This window comes from Equus asinus, chromosome 26, assembly GCF_041296235.1.
Source record: "Equus asinus isolate D_3611 breed Donkey chromosome 26, EquAss-T2T_v2, whole genome shotgun sequence".
Classification (NCBI taxonomy): Eukaryota; Metazoa; Chordata; class Mammalia; order Perissodactyla; family Equidae; genus Equus; species Equus asinus.
Window position 1 is genome coordinate 30,253,695 of NC_091815.1, and position 19,992 is coordinate 30,273,686.

General features: G+C 58.5%; 1 protein-coding gene and 1 long non-coding RNA gene across 3 annotated transcripts in view; one reads left to right on the top strand and one right to left on the bottom strand.

Annotated features, from left to right (window-relative positions):
• Positions 1–12: 12 nt before the first annotated feature.
• On the bottom strand, positions 13–3,861 carry LOC139042209 (uncharacterized). Its single transcript, XR_011498685.1, has 3 exons — positions 3,629–3,861; positions 1,416–1,569; positions 13–716 (listed from the first exon to the last, which is right to left on the bottom strand). It is a non-coding gene; the product is annotated as an uncharacterized lncRNA (long non-coding RNA).
• The window catches only part of MARK4 (microtubule affinity regulating kinase 4), a 30,175-nt gene continuing 12,633 nt past the window's right edge, over positions 2,451–19,992 (top strand). Inside the window, exons 1-10 of one of the 2 annotated variants that reach the window (XM_044759093.2) lie at positions 2,451–2,627; positions 7,022–7,222; positions 9,232–9,285; positions 9,379–9,427; positions 10,141–10,206; positions 10,291–10,361; positions 11,800–11,856; positions 14,287–14,523; positions 18,262–18,381; positions 18,791–18,890. In XM_044759093.2, coding sequence (XP_044615028.1) covers positions 2,577–2,627; positions 7,022–7,222; positions 9,232–9,285; positions 9,379–9,427; positions 10,141–10,206; positions 10,291–10,361; positions 11,800–11,856; positions 14,287–14,523; positions 18,262–18,381; positions 18,791–18,890 — 1,006 coding nt within the window. In that variant the 5' untranslated portion in view covers positions 2,451–2,576. The remainder of the gene's footprint in view (positions 2,628–7,021; positions 7,223–9,231; positions 9,286–9,378; positions 9,428–10,140; positions 10,207–10,290; positions 10,362–11,799; positions 11,857–14,286; positions 14,524–18,261; positions 18,382–18,790; positions 18,891–19,992) is intronic. The other variant, XM_044759091.2, reaches the window with a different exon arrangement.

Genomic DNA, 19,992 nt, shown 5'->3' on the forward strand with positions numbered 1-19,992 from the left:
TTTTTTTTTTTTGCTAAGCATACTGTTTTCAAGGGTCATCCATATTGTACCCTCCCCCCTTTAAGCCTCAGTGCTCCCATCTGGGAAATGGGGTCGGACTGTGGGGGGCGGGGCACTGGGACCGGGGCGCCAGAGTGGGCCCTGAAGCCTGGTGGGCGAGCGTTGAGTAGGGAGGCGATCTGCCGCCCCCGTGTGGTAGACGGGAGAACCGCAGCTCCCAGCTCCGGGGCTGGGAAGGGATTGGGGTCACTCGGCGCTCCCCACCCCCACGCCACCCCAAGACCCCACCCCCTCACCCGCAGAGCCCTTGAGCTCTCAAAGCTTCTGGGACACCATCCTGAACACCTCCTTCTCTGCCTCGCCCCATCCCTGAGACGCCTCGGGGCCCCATCAGCTAAATAATCGTGATCATGTCCCCAACTCCCGAAATTCGAATCTGCTGCGATGTGAAGCGCTTGCCTTCCGTCGTTTGGTTAATTTGTTGCAGGCTGAGATTGCTCCTATTGTCATTCGGGGACGGGAAATCAGAGAGGTTAATACCCAAGTTCGGAGTTGGGAGGCACTGGGGTTCCAGTTCCACTTCTGCGGCTCACCCACTGTGTGACTTCAGAGAAGGTGGATGTTCTTCCTCGGGCATCTCTCTCCCCATCTGGAAGTGGGGTTGATGATGCTGGTCCAGCCTCAGGGGGCGGCGGGAAGGAGGAAGCGCTCCCATCCTGGCGCAGAGGAAGCCTCAGTGAGTCAACGGAGCCGGTAGAATCACCCAGAAATGTGCTGGGAAATGTTTAACAGCCAGCTCTCCGCGGGGAGAGAGTGGGGACCCTGACTTGGCGGCATTTGACAATTTCTGTGGTGTGAATATCCCCACCAGGGCTAATTTCAAGTACCGAGGTGACCTCACTGAACGCATTTTTTTCCGGGAAAAAAGATGCGCAGGGGTCCATTACATCGTAGCTTCACTGTGCAGATACAATAGACGTAAAGAAACTCGGGATCACAGGTAATAATCATACGTAGCGAAAGTATTAGAATGTGATGAATATTTATTACCTTTGTTTTGCATATAATTTAATTGTATGTTTGCATAATTTAATTTTTAATAATGGCTGTTGAACAACCAGTTCCAAAATTCCTGAGACTTTAACAGCTCGCTGGAGTCCAGCACACTCCTGGTATAGCATCACACCTGTTTTTTAGGAAGGGAAACTGAGGCTCAGGAAGATGGTCAGACAGACAAGGGCAGGGCGTGGATCCCAGCTAAGGGCTGTGGGATTCTGGAGCCAGGGCTGTGCATGTCCCTCTCTCTTTCATCCCACCCTCGTTTAGAGGGCACGGGTGGTCCTCACAGCACTGTGTGACCTCAGCGAAGCCCTCACTCTCTCTGGTCTCATTTCGCCCTGCAGGTGAATGCATACCTGCACAGGGGTCCTTGGTGCCTGCTTCAGCCCTGCCAGGAAGGCAACATGTGGGTCCTCGCCTTCGCTTCAGAGACTCGGAAACTGAGGCCCAGAAAGGGCAAATGCCGGCCCCGAGTCACACAGCTGGACAGAGAGAGGCCTCAGACTCCATCTGGGGGGCAGAGGAGAGAAGACCCCCACAACCTTGGGGTCTGGAGTTTTCTGGGAGCTGGGAGGTAGCATTGCTAGAGGTTGGGCTAGAGGTGCAGTGGCCCTGCCCGGCACCCCATCTCCTCCCCCCCCCCTTAGCCCCGGGTCCCCACGAGCTCCCTGGGCCCCAGGACTGGGGAGACGGTGGACTGGGAGGGAGGATGTGGACAGCGCGGGTGGCCTGTCCTGCCTCCAGGGGCTTCTCCGCCCGTGTCTTTATCTGCTTTCTCTTCACAGGTCTCTGCGTCTCTGTGTATCTCTTTGTCTCTTTCTGTCTCTCCCTCCGTCTCTTTGTGTCTCTTTCCCCTCGTTTCTCCCTCTTTCTGCCTGTCTGTCTCTGCCCTTTGGCTCTCCCTTCATCTCTTTGTGTCTCTGCGCTTCTCCCTCCCTCCCTCTATCTCTTTGTCTCTCTTTTTGCGTCTCTCCATCTCTGCGTCTGTCAACATCCTTCTCCGCGTCTCTGGCGCGCTGCCGCGGCGTCTCTCTCCTCCTCTCCTTTCCGGGGAGCCTCTGCCCTCCTGTGAGAACACGCTCCCCATCGACGCGCCCGGACCTGCCTCCGCCCCCGGAGCCCCCGGCCGGCCCGGGCCTGCGCCTTTAAGGGCCGGCGGCAGGGGGCGGGGTCTCGGCGGCCCCGCCCGGCCGCCCCTCCCCCTGACGTCCCTTCCTCCGCGGCCCCGCCGCCGCCGCCGCCCGGCCGGCTCCGCGCCCCCTCCCCGGCCCCCGCCCGCCCGCCTGCCCGCCGCCCCCATGGCGCCCCGGGCCCCGAGTGCGCGGGGCCACTAGGACCCTCGGCGTCCTCTTCCCTCCCCCGTCCTGCCCCCTCTCCCGCGGCGCGAACCCCGGTGTCCACGGCGCCCAGCTTTTGAGCTCGCGTCCCCAGGCCGGCGGGGGGGGAGGGGAAGAGTGGGGACCCCGGGACCCCCGCCCCCCCCACCCGGCCGCCCAGTCCCCCGGGACCCGGAGAAAATGTCTTCGCGGACGGCGCTGGCCCCGGGCAACGATCGGAACTCGGACACGGTGAGTGGGGCTCGGCCCCTTGGGGAGCCCCGGCGGGTCCAGCTGCCGACCCCCTCGGGCCGCCCGCCGTGCTCCCAGCCGAGCGAGCCTCTTCCCTCGTTTCCTGGGGCCCGGTCCGGCCGGCCACCTCCCGACCCCCGCCCGGACTTCCAGGCCTCTCGACCCTCCCCCACTCCTCTGCCCAGCCCGACCCCTGGGGGCGCCCCTCTCCCGGGACCCCTCTCTCGTCCCTCTGCAGCCCGCTTCCGCTCGGGTCCCTCCCCTCCAGGAAGCCCCCTCCCCGGCTCCCGGGAGCCCCTCCCTCCTCCGGCGTGTTCTCCAGCCCCCTCCCCTCCCGGCTGCCCGCATCCGACAGCTCGCCCCCTCCCGGATTTGCGGGGCTCCTGACCCCAAGGCCCGGCCCTGGCCCTCTCCCGGGAAGGCCTGGCCCCTCCTGCCTCCGGCTCCGGCCTCCCCGGTCTGGATACGGTGCCGGGCTCCCCAGGAGCCCCCTCCCCGCATCCCTCCGCCCCTCCCGGCCGCTCCCGGCTCCCGCGGGCACCCCCTCCCAGGAAGCCGCTTTCCCCCTTTCCTGGGCCCAGGGCCCTTTCCGGCTTGTTCAAGGTCTCTCCACTCCCCGGCCTGGTCCCCATCTTCCCAGCTGCCCTGTCTTTGCATTCCCGGCATCCCGGGCCCCCCAGACGCCCCCCCTCCCCCCCAGACCCTGTCTGGTCTCTTCCTCTCCCAGGAAGCTTTGGCCTCCAACTTCCAGGCGCCCAGCCCAGTCTCGGATTTCTAGGCCCTGGACCAGTCTGACTCCAGGCCTCATCTTCCCTTTATCGACTCACCTTCAGGCAAGCCCCCTCCCCATGCCCCCAACCCCTTGGTCCGTCCTCGGCCAGTGCCCTGCTCACTGGGCACCATCTCTCCCCCTAAACCTCCCGGCCCCCACCCCTTCCCCGCCCCAGGGCCTCCCTCTTGCTTGCTGGAGGTCTGGCTTCCAGGGGAAGCCCCCTCCTCACCTTTGGAGGCCATCACAAGGCCTGGCCCCTGATCCTTCTTCCAGAAGCCTCCAAGCCTCTGGTCTGGCGCTGGCTCTAAGTCCTCTTCTCTGGGGGTCTGTCTGCTGGAAGCCTTTTCTCCAAGTTTCTAGGCCTCGTGACCCCCGTGAGGCTCAGCCTGTGTTCCTGTGGGCCGCCCCTTCCCAGGACCTCCAGGCCCCTGCACTTCCTCAGGTTCCCAGGACTGCTCCTCTGACTTCCAGGAGTTTCCTAAGACCCAGGCCCCCGCCCAGGGATCCTTGGCCCCCGACTTCCACTGCTCTGTGGCTTTGACCCTGCCCGCTGTTCCCAGGCCCCGTGCCTACACCGCAGCCCAGAACAATCCTGGGGAGACTCACCCTATATTTCCCTGGTTTCTCATTACTCTCAGTGCTCCTAAAGACCCTCCTGCCAACCAGTGCCAGACTCCTCCCCACCTGGGGTCTTTGTCCCTTTTCCCCCAGGCCTTCTGCCAGGTCCCTGCCCCCCCACCGGCCACCCTCACCCCAGATCCCCACCAAAGAGATTTATCTCTGCCCTTTCTGCTTGCAGGACCCCCCTCCCCCAGAGATGCCCCCCTCCCCGCTGCCCAGCATGCCCTAGGCCAGCTCTGTTTGGAGTCTCCCATAAGATACCCGCTCCCCCCAGTCACTACAGGAAGTGCCAGGGAGCCCACAGACCTGGGTTCAAATGCTGGCTCTACCAGCCAGTTTGCACTGTGTCCTCAGACTATGGGGTGTCCCTCTCTGAGCCTCAGTTTCCCGTCCTGGAAAAGGAGGATGGTCCCTCTGAGAATTACTCGAGATGGTACCGGTGACGCCTGGCCCGCAGGACGCGCTCCACACACGGTCGCTGCTGTTGTGGCTGTGGCCATGAGTCACATTCTCAGCCTGGGTTGTCATCCGTTGTAGCGTGAGCTCGCAGATCCACTCCCCACTGGAGCCTCAGTTTCTGTATCTCTGTATGGGGTTGATGATCGCACCGCCTGTTAGGGATGTTTTAAGGAGCCAAGGAGATTCTGTGAGTTAAGAGGCACAGGGCCAGGAATATTGTGTCTGCTGTTGTTATTACTTATTATTATTGTTCCTTTGATTGTTAGATAAGCATGGATGCAAATCTGGTTTCTGTCCCTCCTTAGCTGGGTGACCTCAGGCCAGTGACCTCACCTCTCTGAGCCTCGGTTTCCTCATCTGTAAAATGGAGCTCATGAACACTTCCTTCTCTGGTTGTTCAGATCGGTGCATGGTGGGGAGTTGAGGACCCTAACTGAGGAAGCGAATGCCCTTGTCTCCTCCCGACTCGACTCTCATGTGGAAACCCTCCCTGCCAGCCCTGGTGGGGGTTCACCTCTCTCCCTCTGGAGTCTGAGGTCTCAGCCCCCTCCCTCTTGGCTGGTTACCATGACGACAGCCAGGTGGGGTCGTGCTCCCCCACCCCAAGTTCCAGGCCCCCCACTGCCCAGCCTCTCTGGAGGTTCCTTAGCAACAGGCCCGGTGTTGGGGTGCCAGCCGGGCGGGAGGGAGTCAGGCCAGCTGGTGGTGCCAGCCAATTTTAGCTCCCGCCCCCGGCCCCTGGGGGCTTTGTCACCCACTGCCCCAGCTGCCCCCTGCAGGGGTTCCTCAGCCATGCTGCCTTCAGTGGGGTGCCAGCCCACCCCCAGGTGGCTCCCTTGGTGCCACCTGATGGCAGTTCTCCTCTAAGCCCTTATCTCGCTGGGGATCCGAGGCCTTATCATCCAGGACCTCCGCCTCCCTCCCCACCGTCCCCTGGGAGGAGGCCTGGGGTTGCAGGCAGCCCAATGGGACAGAGCTCTGTGCTCAGGAACCAGCAGGCCCAGGTTCGAATCCCAGGCCCTCTGCTCCACCTGCCGTGTGACGCTGGGCGAGGCACTTCCCCTGCATCAGCCTTGGGGTCCCTGTCTGGAGAATACGGGTTGTCATTGGACCCCCAGCGGAGGCCAGGGTGAGGGCACAGAGCATGGCAGGCGTGTGGTTAGGGCGTCTGCCGCGGCGGTTGCCTTTGTGTCCCTTGTGAATGAGCTGTGTGACCTTGACCTGGCCCCTTCCCTCTCCAGGCCTCAGTTTCTCCTTGGGAAGGTCAGCGTGCAGGTGCCGCTGTCACTGGGCTTCTGTGGGGATTAAACATAGAGGAGACGGACATTAGCGGGAACACGGCCTCAGACGTGATAAACGCTGCTTCACAAAAAGGATGTGGCCGTGTGAGGCGGTGTGGTGTGGGGAGGGTAAAAAGCATCAGCTCGGGGTAAACTGGTTTCAGATCCCCGCTCTGGGCCTCAGTTTCCCTACCTCTAGAATGGGGATGATGCTGCGTGAATGGCAGGTGCTCGTTAAGTGAATGGCGGGTGCTCGTTAAGTATTGGTCGTCATCACGGTTAAGTGGCCTGGCAGACTCCCTGTGCAGAGCAGCCGTGGGGTCTCGTCTCGTCGCCTACCTGGCCTCGCCTCTTCCTCGGCTCCCTGGTCCTTCTGCTCCCCCCCTACCCGCCCCCCGGCCCTGGGAAGGGGCAGCATCTGAGCAGAGCCGTCTGGGCTGGGGCCTCTGGCTCCCTCTGTCGCCCACATCCTGGGCCCCCGTGCTGAAAGGGAGGCACGGTCCCTGGGGCTCACAATCAGGACAGGGCAGCCTGGAGCAGGCAGGTGACCTGCGGGGGAGAGAGGCCCAGGAGGGCCGGGGCGGCAGGAACAGAACGTCAGGGACAGAGAGGAGCGATGGCGTGGGAGCCGGCGGGTCGGGCGCTGTTGCACAGGGTGGCAGGGCAAGTGGAGGAAGCAACGATGTTTCCCACAGTAGGAGGGTGACCATGTGGGGCTAGAAAGGCTGTGTCAGAGTTACAATGTTTCGAGTCGCACTGGGGGCAATAGGATTGGAATAAAATGATGAGAGCTGTAAACTGGGAAGAGAATATTGACGTTTGGGTTTGGAGCAGAACTGGGGGCCGGATGGGGACAGTGGCTGTTGATAGCAGCGAGGGAGCCCTGGGGCGGGCGTGTGGGGCTGCAGCATCGAGTCCAGATGGAGGTCACTGTGGCTTGGGCTTGATGGCAGTAGCATTTGGGATAAAATATGGTGGAGCCGATGGAGGTCCCAGGACGGGGGTGGACGGACGGCAGAAAGGGCTGAAGGAGATGCCTGTTGCTGGGGCCCTGGGTGCTGCAGAGTGGGGGGGCCCCGGGTTTCTGTTCTCAGAGGCGTGTTTTCATGGAGAGAGATGGGGGACCCAAGGGCATCGTGCTTCCCTCCGGCCTGGGTTTGGAAAGGGCCCCGAGGGGCCAGTGGCCGTGGCTGAGTTAACTGTCCCCAGCCCCAGAGGCCACCCAAGGTGCCCCCCGCTCACACTCTGTCTCCCCCACCCAGCATGGCACGTTGGGCAGCGGCCGTTCCTCGGACAAGGGACCGTCCTGGTCCAGCCGTTCCCTGGGCGCCCGCTGCCGAAATTCCATCGCCTCCTGTCCGGAAGAGCAGCCCCACGTGGGCAACTACCGCCTGCTGAGGACCATTGGGAAGGGCAATTTTGCCAAAGTCAAGCTGGCCCGGCACATCCTCACCGGCCGGGAGGTGAGTGGGGGATGGGCGAGGCTCAGGACCGCATCCTGCGCTTTGAGGGGACTGGGGGGCCGGGCTTGGCCCTCACCGTGCTTGGTGACCTCAGGGAAGTCCCTGACTCTCACTGGGACAGATCAGAGCATCTCAGATTTTTCCAGAACCACCCTCGTGGGAGAGGAGAACCAATTTCAGACAGCCCTGAAATTGTGGGGAAATCTCCGATCCCAGGTAGAGTCGGGCGTTGTTTCTAGAAATTGACGTGGCTGTGGTGTCATAACCTGGGCCACCTCCCTGTTTTAATGATGGACTTTGGGTCCATCAAATCTTGCAGTGATCGCAATGAGAACACAGGTTTATTCGAGTTCTCAATTGCACATTATCTTACAGTCGCCACTTCCCCTGCCAGAGCAGGCGCCTGTGGCAAGGGTGGCAACGTTGTTGCAGACGGGGCCCACAGGGACCTTGTAACATAGATATGATGCCTCTGATTCACACTTAACGGGAGAAAAAGATGGTGGATGAGTTCGTGACTCCATTGCTCCCTCCTTGATTTTAGAGAAAGCGACTGGAGCGATTTCTCCTGCCCTCACGCTGTCCACGCCATACACAGAAAAGACACCAGGCCCCAGTGGTTTTATGGGCAAATCCTCCCAGACATTCCACTTTTATGCCAATACTTCCAGAGGCTATAGAAAAAAGCCTGATTTTTCACTGCCCACCTGATTTCAGGTGCTAGTTCGACGATGACAGCAAAACCAGATGAGAAATAAACTCACGGGCCAGCCTGACACACGGACGCAGATACAAAAATCTTAAACAGAATCTCGGCACATAGAGTCTGGCCCATCCGTTCAAGAAAGCTGTGCGATGACAGGGCTGGGTTTCTCCCAGGAAGACACAGTTCTTTTCAAATTGACAATTTATTCACATTCTTTGCCACGTTCACAGATTCAAGGAGAGAAACCATATGATCGGGCCCAATACTGGCATGAGAAGTTCTTGATAAAATTAAAAACCCACTCGTGAGAATATGAGGAAAGCTTGGGGATCCGCTCCCCCACAAAGAACACGTCATTCCCCTTATGTGGATCTTGAACGTGATTCCAGAGGTTTCCAGGGGGACCAGCTTCTGAGGAAACAGGGCCTCGCGGGGGAAGAATTCTGTAATCCAGTGGGTTTGGGGGTGGCCCCAAAACCCTTTAGGAAAACTATAGACTTAGAGCTGATTAAGACTTTTAAAGGCCCCTCACTGCTGAAAAACTTACTGTGCTCTGACCCCAGCGTGTAATTCAAAATAAAAACTTCACTACAAGTATAAGGAAAGTTCAGTAACCTCCTGATTTTTCCCCTGTAATGACTACCTCAAAGTTCTTTCAAAACTGTATATGGAGTTTTAAGTTTCAAGTGTTTAAGTGTTTAAACTATCAGGCTGCATTAGTTCAAACGCCAGCCCACAGACTTACCAGCCTTGTGATCTTGGCCAAGCAGCTGAGCAGTTCTGTGCCTCAGTTTCCCCATTTATAAAATGGGGATAATCCTAGCCCATATGGAGACACTGTGAGAATTGAAAGAGTTCTCGTTTGTAAAGCCCACGGACCAGGGTCTCGCCTATGTGACTGCTCTGTAAATGTTAGCTACAGTTATTATTTATTGTTCCACAAGTAGTGCCTTCAAAACAAAGATGTGATGGGTGAATGGTCTGAGATGTCCTCAGACAGGGGCCCCCTCATGGTCTCGGTCACCCTTACACACGCTCACACAGGCCCCTGGAGCATCCCCACCCAGTCACCACTGTGGAATAGGGGATATTTCCCTGGAGAAGGAAGGGTCATGGTGAGAACGGCATGTGCAAAGGTCCTGAGGCCGAGAGCCTCCATCCAGTAGGAATGGCCCAGGTGTAAGGCTTTCTGTGAGTGGGGGCAAAGAAGGGACATCCCAGGGTGATCTGAGCTGGGGAACCTTTCTCAGCTCGGGGGCCTCTGGAACCATGGCCTTTTCCCACTTCCATCTCCCACCTCCAGGTCGCCATCAAGATCATCGACAAAACACAGCTGAACCCCAGCAGCCTACAGAAGGTGAGGCGCAGGGAGAGGGAGCAGGGTGGGGGTGAGGTTGGGCGCAGGGTCCTTGAAACCGACCACCCTCATCTTTCTCTTTCTTTCTTCCAGCTGTTCCGAGAAGTCCGTATCATGAAGGGCCTAAACCACCCCAACATCGGTGAGGAGGGGAAGGGAGTGGCCTCAGAGGCTGCCGGCCAGGGCACTTGGGGAAAAAGAGAGTCAGGGGAAGGGAGAACTGGTGGTTATAATAGTTAGAAAGACCTGTTTTCTCATAGCAGTATCGCTGTTCACTGGCTGTGTGACCTTGGGCAAGTCACTTAACCTCTCTGAGCCTCGGTTTCCTCCTCTGGAGTGGGGGTAACAAGAGGGCTTACTTCAAGGTCATGTGAGGATTGGATAAGATCGTGCATGCAAAACACAGTTCAGAGCCATGGGAGCTGGTGTGATTGTTGTCATCAGCAGCATCCGTTGTCACTGTCATTATCATCAGGCAGAGGAGAGAGAGCGTGATCTTTATCCAGAAAAGCGGGATTTAGCCTTGTCTGGATGTGGCCGCAGGATTTATTCATCCGTTCGCTCGTTCACCCAGTAAATATTTACTGAGTGTCTGCTGGGTGCCAGGCCCTGGCGACACAGTAACAGACACACATTCTTGGCCTCGGAGAGCTGACATTCTTGTGAGAGAGTGGAAAAGCAGGTAAAGTGGGGCCGAGGAGTTTGGAAAATCTTGCCGTCCATAGGGAGCCATTGAGTGTTCTTGAGTAAGGGGTGCTGCCGTGGGTGCATCCACACAGTTACCAAGAGCGTGTGGAGGGCGAGGGGCTCCTCCCGACCGAGTAACCCACACCCCCCTCCCCTTGGTCATTCCAGTGAAGCTCTTCGAGGTGATCGAGACCGAGAAGACGCTCTACCTGGTGATGGAATACGCAAGTGCCGGTGAGGCCCCGCCCCCTGCCCCTCTCGCCCCCGACAGGCCCCCCCCCCCACTGCCTTCCCTGACCCCTAGCCTCTGCCCTGCAGGAGAAGTGTTTGACTACCTCGTGTCGCACGGCCGCATGAAGGAGAAGGAGGCCCGAGCCAAGTTCCGCCAGGTCGGCCCGTGGGCGAGGCTGGGCGGGTGCCTGCGGCCCGCGGGAGGGTCTGATTGCTGGGCGTGGGTCTGGGCGGCCAACGTCCTGGGGGCGTGGCTTACAGCCGGGTTTGGGGGGGTTGGGTGCCCGTGGGTGTGCGGATGCCCACCACCAGCGAGGAGATCCAGATGGAGGTGTGCAGGTGCCAGTGTGGGCGAGAGGGTCAGGTGGGAAGGTGCCCGGGTGTGCAGGTGTGGGATGTGTGGGTGGGAGGTACCCAGTGCGCAGGACTGTGGCTGAGAGGGCAGCAGTTGCAGGGTGCCAAGGCGTGTGTGTGTGTGTGGAGTGGGGATTAGAACATGTGTGGGGCACAGGTACGTGGGTGCCCAGGAAGACAGGTGTGGAGATGTGTGGACAAAGTGTGTATGGCAGACTGGGTGTGCGGGTGAGGGGGCCCAGGTGTGGGTATGTAAGTTTGTGGGCAAGAGGGCATGCAGGTGTGTGGGTACCCAGGTGCATGCATGCCCAGGTTCATGGGTGCCCAGGTGCATGCGTGCCCAGGTGCACAGGAGTCCAGGTGCATGCATGCCCAGGTTCATGGGTGCCCAGGTGCATGCATGCCCAGGTGCGTGCATGCCCAGGCATGTGCGTGCCTAGGTGTGTGCGTGCCCAGGTGCGTGCGTGCCCAGGTGCATGCATGCCCAGGTGCATGCGTGCCCAGGTGCACAGGAGTCCAGGTGCATGCATGCCCAGGTTCATGGGTGCCCAGGTGCACAGGTGTCCAGGTGCATGCATGCCCAGGTGCGTGCATGCCCAGGCGTGTGCGTGCCTAGGTGTGTGCGTGCCCAGGTGAATGCATGCCCAAGTTCATGGGTGCCCAGGTGTGTGTGTGGGAGGGCCTGTGGTTTCGGATGTGTGGCAGTGAGGAAGGCCAGGTGTGTAAGCGGGCAGGAGAGCCTCAGTGTGGGTATCTAGGTTTGTGGACAAGAGAATGTGCAGTGCGAGGATGTCCAGGTGGGTAGGGAGGAGTGTAGATGCCTGGGTGTGTGGCAAGGAGGTTGCCCACACACATAGGAGGACAGACAGGTCTGGGGGCGTCGGTCCAGGACTGTCCAGCTGCCTGATGCAGCTGTACTGGGGGTGGGGGCTCCAGCCCTGCTGTGTCAGGGTCGTGTGTCGAGAAGTGTGCCGTGTCCTGTGTGTTTCCAGATGTGAAAGTCGGGGGTGGGGGGCTGGTCCTGACGTCGTGGTTCTGACGGCCCTGCTGGGAGGGCGTCCTCACGTCTGCGTGTCCGAGTGGAGCTGTGCGTCCCACAGCATTTCTTGCTGGCACCGAATCGTGGTGGGAGGCCCCAGCGTCTCGGCCTCGGCCCCGGGGCTCGGTTGTGGGTGGGTTCACAGGGTCTCTGAGGGAGGCTGAGGGGCTTGGGGGCCACCAGTAACCGCCCTTCCCCCCCAGATTGTATCGGCTGTGCACTACTGTCACCAGAAGAACATTGTCCACAGGGACCTGAAGGTGAGCCCCCCACGCTGGGAGCTCCCCAGCTCAGCCCACACCCCCCACGCTTGACTCCGGTCCCCTGGGGTCCCCTCTACCCTCCGCATCCCCTGCCTCTCCCCGTGTTCCTTCCTCAGTGTCCAGAGCCCCTTGACTTGTTCTCAAGCTTTTGTGGCAAAAACAAGGCCAGCAGGTGGGGGAGCAGGGAGCAGGGTGGGGACAGGAGGAGAGAACAAAGGAGAAAGAAACAGTGTCCCAGCATGGCCCGGACGGGTCCCTGTGTGCCATACAAGGACACTGCGGCTCCATAAAGAGTCCATCGCTCTCAGAGCCTCGGCATCTCTCAGGCTTAGAACGTTCACGAATCCTCAAGAGCCACCTGCCTCAGGTCTTAGGGTCACAGACATCTCAGGACTTGAACCCCCGAGGCCAGCGCCAGGCCGGGAGGGGACACCTCGGGCCTGGCCCCCGCTGTCTGCCCACTGGAACTGGGCTGGGGCAGCCCCTCGAGCCGCTCTGTGTGCCCGGGTTCCCCTCCGCACCTCCCACCGGAGAGACCTGCCCGTCTCAGGCCTTCTCGTCTGAGACCCAAGAGAGACGTCTGTGTGGCTCCGTCGAGTGGTGTTGACGCTCATTTCTTGAGCACCTACTGTGTGCCAGGCCGTGTGCTTTACGGAAGGTCTTCCCGTGGGATGTGTAGTGAAGGACCAGGTTCATGTTAGTGCTTTCGATTCCCGATCCGTTGTCGACAAGTGCTTTTGTAAAGTACGATGAAAAGGAAATGAAAAAAAAGATGTGCAAAATACTAGCCCGATTTTTTAAGTTATTAGAGTCAGAAAACATGAAATTCTGGGACTGGCCCAGTGGGGTAGTGGTTAGGTTCACGCACTGTGCTTGGCGGCCTGGGGTTCGCCAGTTTAGGTCCTGGGCGCAGACCTAGCACCGCTCATCAAGCCATGCTGTGGTAGGCGTCCCACATACAAACTAGAGGAAGATGGGCACAGATGTTTGCTCAGGGCCAATCTTCCTCACCAAAAAAAAAAAGAAAAAGAAAATCAAATCCCACTGTCAAATTGCTGTAGAAGTTCCTAGACAGTCCCAACTCTGTCCTGACCCTCAGAGGGGGCCCCTCAGAGGCTCTGAGCACGAGGGGACTGGCCCTGCCATAGATGGGGAAGATCCAGTGGAGGAGGCACGCCCCCTGGTGGGGGGTCCTGGAAGTGGCTAAAAGGGGTTTGGGATGTGGTTAGTGCACCAGGGGGACCAGCCGCCAGAACCAACCCGGACGTGGGGTTGTGGCTGGATTGTGGAGCCTCAAATGGCAGAGCGGGGAATGTCACCCCGCTGCAGGATGCTATTGCTTTGAGCTTTGGGGCAGATCTCTCTGGAGTGTGTGTCCTTGTGGGTTCTGTCCCCTGATGAGTCGGAGGTGGGGAAGGTTGGTATGGAAATGCACCGGGAGGTGGGGAGACCAGGAGGCCCAGAGATTCGGGCGGCCTGGCTAGGGAAGGGCCACGTGGCATGGGCCAGACGCGGGCGACATTTCGAGGGCGGGGATGTGCCCCGATCTGCAGTCAGAAAGCTGGAAGAGGCAGGTGCTGGAGCCGCCTTCACGCTCCATCCTCTTTTGGATTCCAGCTCTGCCTCTTTCTCGTGGTAGGCGCGAGGTGGCCTCCCTGAGCCCTGGGTTCCTCACCTGTGAAATGACAGTTACTAGAACAAGTGCCGCTAAAAACAGACCACACCTTATCATGAAAGGAAGCATTTATTGAGTGCTGACTATGTCCCCCTCGCTGCGGTGGGCCCTTCACGCTTAACCCCATGACCGCCAATGAGGCAGGTGCCGCAATGACCCTCAGTTTACATATCGGGAAACTGAGGCACAGAGAGGTCTGGTAACCTACGAAAAGTCACACGGCGAGTGAGTGGTGGAGCCAGGATTCTTCCAGAATCTGTGTTCTTAACCCTACATTATGCAGCCACTCTTATAAATGATAGTCCGCTCAGCCCAGCGCATAGTAGGTGCACAATAAATATTAGATTAAATTCCCGTTTTCATTGTTATAGGTCTTGAAGAGTCCTCTTTTTGTCTCTTCTTCTGGGTAAACTGAGGCGCAGAGAGGGGCAGGAGATTGCCTGGGGACCCCCAGCTCTGCAGACCACGTGGGATCGTAGTAGCTAATGTTATATAGCGCTTACTGGGTATGAACTGCTCTAGGCCTGTTATGTGGATTAACTCGCTTAATTCTCAGAGAGCCCTGTGACATAGGGACGTGATTGTCCCCATTCTGTGGATGAGGAACCCGAGGCCTAGGGGATAAGGCCACTGCGCAGGGTCACACAGAGTAGGGACAGGGCCACAGTTGGTCCAGGGGGCCTGGCTGAGGACCCCGTGCACCCGTCCACACCGCCCCCCCCCCCCGCCTTGGCCATCTCCCTTCCTCCCAGGCTGAGAACCTCTTGCTGGACGCCGAGGCCAACATCAAGATCGCCGACTTCGGCTTCAGCAACGAGTTCACGCTGGGCTCGAAGCTGGACACGTTCTGCGGGAGCCCCCCGTATGCCGCCCCCGAGCTGTTCCAGGGCAAGAAGTACGACGGGCCGGAGGTGGACATCTGGAGCCTGGGCGTCATCCTGTACACCCTTGTCAGCGGCTCCCTGCCCTTCGACGGGCACAACCTCAAGGTGCTGGGCGCGGCTGGCGTGGGGGTCTTGCTCTCCTGGGGAGGGTCTCTCCGGGCCCCCATCCCCCATACACGTCCTCGGCAGACGGCCAGAGAGGCGGGGCTGGCCTGAGGTCACATGGCCAGGCGGGGGTCAGGCAGGACCCAGGTTCTCTTGGCCATGGGGCAGCCCGAGTGGACCGTGCTGTGTCAGGCTGGTCCACGGGGCACATGTTTTGCAGGTGGTAGAACTGAGCTCGAATCCTGGCTCACTCACTCCTTCACTCATCCGTATTTTTCGCCCTCCGTCGATGGGCCAGGCTCTGTTTTAGGTTTTGCAAACACAGTGGAACCAGAGAGGCAAAAGTTCCTGCCCTCGGGGCAGCCCGGTGGCACAGCGGTTAAGTGCACACGTTCTGCTTCTCGGCGGCCCAGGGTTTACCGGTTCAGATCCCGCATGCGGATATGGCACCACTTGGCAAGCCATGCTGTGGCAGGCGTCCCACATATAAAGTAGAGGAAGATGGGCACGGATGTTAGCTCAGGGCCAGTCTTCCTCAGCAAAAAGAGGAGGCTTGGCAGCAGATGTTAGCTCAGGGCTAATCTTCCTCAAGGGAAAAAAAAAAATTCGCGCCTTCATACAGGCTGCTCTGTGGCCAAACTTTGAAAACATGCTCTGTGGGAAGAGCCAGTCACCAAAGGCCACCTGTTATAGGATTCCATTCATATGAAACGTCCAGAAGAGGCACATCCTGAGTGACAGAAGCAGATCAGTGGTGGCCCTGGTCTAGAGGGAGGTGGAGTTCAGGGTTTCTTTTGGGGCGATGAACGTGTTCTAAAATCGATGGTGGTGATGGTCGCCCAACTCCGTGAATAGACTGAAAACCAGTGAATTGTGCGCTTAAAACAAGGAAAGATTCCTGCCCTCGTGGACCGACACGCCAGCGGCAGAGTCGGCCAGAAAACTAGAGAAACAAGCGAGATATATATTATGTCAAAAGCTGGCCAGTGCGATCAGGGAGAAAATGGGAGTGGGAAGTGGGGGGTGAGTTGTGGTGTTGTGTATTTTGCTTTTCTTTCCTTTGAACTTTTTTTCGGGAGCATTGCCAGTCTACAAAAAAGTTGCAGGATGAGGACAGGCGGACGTGGTGCCCTTGAGGGGACGCGCTGATGGCTAGCCCCTGGCCATGTCGGTCGTATCTGACTGGAGATGCGTGTGGTATTGTTGGCATCTTCATACTGATGGAACATTCAGGAGCAAGTCACACACAAAGTGTCCTTTATGCCTAAGGGCTGCATGCGGCAGGTCCCTCCCGAGGCGGTGGCGCTCAGGAGCTCTGGCGTGGACACCGTCCTGGCCTCCAACCCCCGGTCCATACTCAGATGTCGTCCGTTGGCCCAAGAATCTCCGTGGTAGCTGTTTTTCCTCCGGCTCCGGCATCCACTCAGGCCCCTGTGTTGCGGCTCAGTCGTCCTGTCATCTGGGACAGTCCCTCCGCCTTCCTTGGGCACTCGGGACGTGGCGTTGTTGGCGAGGTCGGCCAGTTGTCTCCCTCAGCGAGGGGTGCTCCGTGGTTCCTTGTGGTCGGGACTCTTGGTGCGCTCCGGGCGGGACCTCGCAGCGGGAGTGCCCGGTCCTGCTCCACGTGGCCTGTGAGGAGCCCCCAGGAGGTCAGGGAAGTCCTTGCTGAGGACAGACCGTCTGTGCAGAGACCCGAGCGATGGCGAGGAGGGATTCCCCTCTTGACAGTGGCCTCGGCCGAGCATCCACCCCTTTGAGCCTCAGTCTCCCGCTCTGTTCGGTGAGGACTGTAAGGTACCAGCCTCTCAGCGGCATTCGAGGCCTCGCTGGGGCCGGGCGTGCAGAGCATGCGCTGTCACAGAATAATCCGTCAGAGCGCCCAGCACGAAGCCATGGGGGCTTTTCAAAGGGCCAGGCCGGTGTCACCTCCTGCTGTCCTGGTTCCCCCACCAGGCACCCCAGCGCTTGCTGAGCGAGGGAGAGACACAGCTGGGGACAGCTCCTGGCACTGTCATTACCTAGCTCAGTGACCTTGGACAAACCCCTTTGTGAGTCTCAGTTTCCCCGCCTACAGATGGGGACATCGAGAGCCACTTACAGCCAGACTGGGCGTGGAAAGCCCGTCACAGGGACCTGGCTGCTGCTCACCATTGTGACAAGTGGCGGGTGGCACAGTGGTTACACAGCCCCGGCTCCAGGGCCCGACCGCCTGGGTTCAAATCCAGGACGAGTGACTTAACCTCTCTCGGCCTCAGTTTTCTCGTCTGGAAAATGGGTATCCCCGCCCTGCTTCACAGCGCCCCTGTGAACACAGATGTCATGCGCATAAAGCCAGGCCCGGGGACGTGCTCTGAAAGTGACACATGTCCTTATTAAATAGTCACGACCCCTCGGGCTGTGATGGGCGGCAGACCCCGGAGCTCCTCAGGCACGTGCCTCTCCCAGCTCTTCTAGGACAAGGCCCCAGAACGTAGCTCCCAGCCGCGTCCCCACAGAGGGCTCTGCCCCAGAGACCCCCGTCTCCCCGTTCACCCCCTTGCTCCTTTTTCTGTCTCCCTCAGTCCTTCTTTCAGGGATGGAAGGGGTCTCCCTGGTCTGCCATGCCATGGAGCACAGAGTTTATTCTGTCTTTCACAGCTGAGGCCGGGCCCCTCATACAAGGCCCTTAAGGGGCCAGCCCAGTGGCGCAGCAGTTAAGTTCGCATGTTCTACTTCAGTGGCCCGGGGTTCACCGGTTCGGATCTCGAGTGCGGACGTGGCACCGCTTGTCAAGCCATGCTGTGATAGGCGCCCCACGTATAAAGTAGAGGAAGATGGGCACGGATGTTAGCTCAGGGCCAGTCTTCCTCAGCAAAAAGAGGAGGATTGGCAGATGTTAGCTCAGGGCTAATCTTCCTCAAAAAAAAAAAAAAGGCCCTTAAAAAAAAGCATAAAAATCAATGCCTGTTCTTTGACATTGCTAGGGCTGCCCTTTTAAAGCCAGGCGTGTCTGGGGGGCTGGGAGGAGGCCCCGAGGGTGGGAGGAGGGTGTCCAGAATCCCCCTCTCTCCTCCTCTTTTGTAAACCTGATGTTTCAGTGGCACTTGCTCCGGGCCTGACCTGTGCCAGCATTTATTTCTACAGACTCGCTCACGTTCCACCCTGGAAGTGGGCATGTGGTCCCTGTTTACAGATAAGGACACTGAGGCTCCACAGGCCGCCTCACCTGCCTACCTCCCCTCTGATCTGGCTTTCAGAAGTCACTTTCACTGGAGGTTAAATTATGGAGCTTGAAAAGGATTTTTTTTTGTTTTTTTGTTTTTTTTGAGGAACATTAGCCCTGAGCTTAACTACTGCCAGTCGTCCTCTCTTTTTGCTGAGGAAGATTGGCCCTGAGCTAACATCCATGCCCATCTTCCTCTACTTTATATGTGGGACGCCTACCATAGCATGGCTTGCCAAGCGGTGCCATGTCCACAACCGGGATCCGAACCGGCGAACCCCGGGCCTCCGAGAAGCGGAACGTGCGCACTTAACCGCTGCGCCACCGGGCCCCATGAAAAAGAACTTTTTTTAATTGCTGCATCTAATACCACATTCCCATTTTACAGACGGGGAGCTGAGGTCAGGGGAGAGGTGGGATGCTGGGCCTCGGAGCTGCTGTCGCTTCTGGGGGAGGTTGAGACAAAGCCGAGTGCGTGCGTGTGCGCGCATGTGTGAGAGTGGCGGGCCCCGCCCCCAGTAACGCCGTCCCCGCAGGAGCTGCGGGAGCGGGTCCTCAGAGGGAAGTACCGGGTCCCTTTCTACATGTCGACAGACTGTGAGAGCATCCTGCGAAGATTTTTGGTGCTGAACCCAGCTAAACGCTGCACTCTCGAGGTGAGCCCGCGGCCCGCGCTCTGCCTGGCCTGCGCCCACCTGCCTGGCAGGTGCAGGGGGACGGGCTGCCCGAGACAAGCCTCCCAGGCCCGTCCTGTCACCAACCCCCCCCCAGCCTCGCCCACTCGCCGCCGTGCCAGTAATTAACTAATGAGCTCCTAAGGTGATTGCAGGGTGCCGGGGGCCCCAGATGACGCGCACGTGGGAGGGTGACATCAGGAGGCTCCGGGAGGGGGCGGGGGTGGAGGTGCTCGCTCAGGAAGCCCTCGGTTCTGGATGTCAGGCGCTGGAGGTGGGCGACAGGGCCGATAGCCCCCCTTGGGGGCCCACGTGGGAGGTGGGGAGCTGTATTTTTTTCGATTTCTTCTGACATCTGTCTTCTGCCCTGTCCTGCTCCCGGTTCCTTCAGCAAATCATGAAAGACAAATGGATCAACATCGGCTATGAGGGTGAGGAGTTGAAGCCATACACGGAGCCTGAGGAGGACTTTGGGGACACCAAGCGAATCGGTGAGGGTCGGGTGGGGGGCGCCAGGGAGCCAGGGGTAGGGTCTCCCCAATACCTACGCCTTGGGTTAGGGCATCGGAAGAGTTTGCAAGGCAATTAGGGAGAGCAGAGGCATCTGGGCTCCAATTCCTGTGCTGCTACTTTCTAGCTGTGTGACCCTGGGCAAGTTTCTTCCTCTCTCTGTGCTTCTATTTCCTCATCTATAAAATGGGATCATTGTGGAACGTATCTTGTAGGGTTGTTATGAATATTAAATGAGTTCATCTACGTAAAGTGCTTATATTAGGCGTGTGATAAGTGCTGATGTGTTAGCTTTGATTATTAAGATGCAAAAAGAAATCATAGATTGTTTCTAGAAGAATTTGTGCACAGGTCGTCAGTAATCTGCACATTTGGGGGAGAGCCTCAGCTTGACATGTGCCTTGCCCACCACACTTTTGGTCCCGATCCTCCAGCCTGGAACCTTGAACTCTTGACCCCTGAGACATTCATTAGCCCTGGAAGTGCCCCTTAGGAACCATCCAGTCACCCTCCCTACTACTGCGGAGGGGACGGAGGCCACCATCAAAGCTGGCTGCATTGATCAGGACTTTCATGGCTGCAAGTAACAAAACCCAAGCCATTCTGGCTTGAACTAGGTAATAATAATAAGTTGAATCACATGAAATTGCCATTTTTATAGGTCCAAAATAGTCAATACCAGCAGTTTCATGTGGTTTAATCTAATAGTGATGTTATTCTCAGAACTAAAAAGGCCAGGGTAGGCCAGCCTTCAGGCACAGCTGGATCCAGGTGCTCAGAGGCAGTGGTTGGGAATCTTCTCAGTGGTGGCTTCTTTCCCAGGCAGCTCTCCCTGGAGCAAGCTGGCAACAGCATATCCTAGTGGCCTGGACACCCCATCAGGAAGAGAGGCCACTTTCCTTATGTTCTAATAGAAGCCCTAGGCTGGTGCCCATTGGCTATCCCTGAACCAATAAGTTTGGCCTTGGGGATGAAACACTCTGATTGGCCAGACCTGGGTCATATGCCTGCCGTGGACCAATCAGTGTGCCTTTGGGGATGGAGCATTCTAATTGGCCAGACCTGGGTTATATGCCTGCCCTG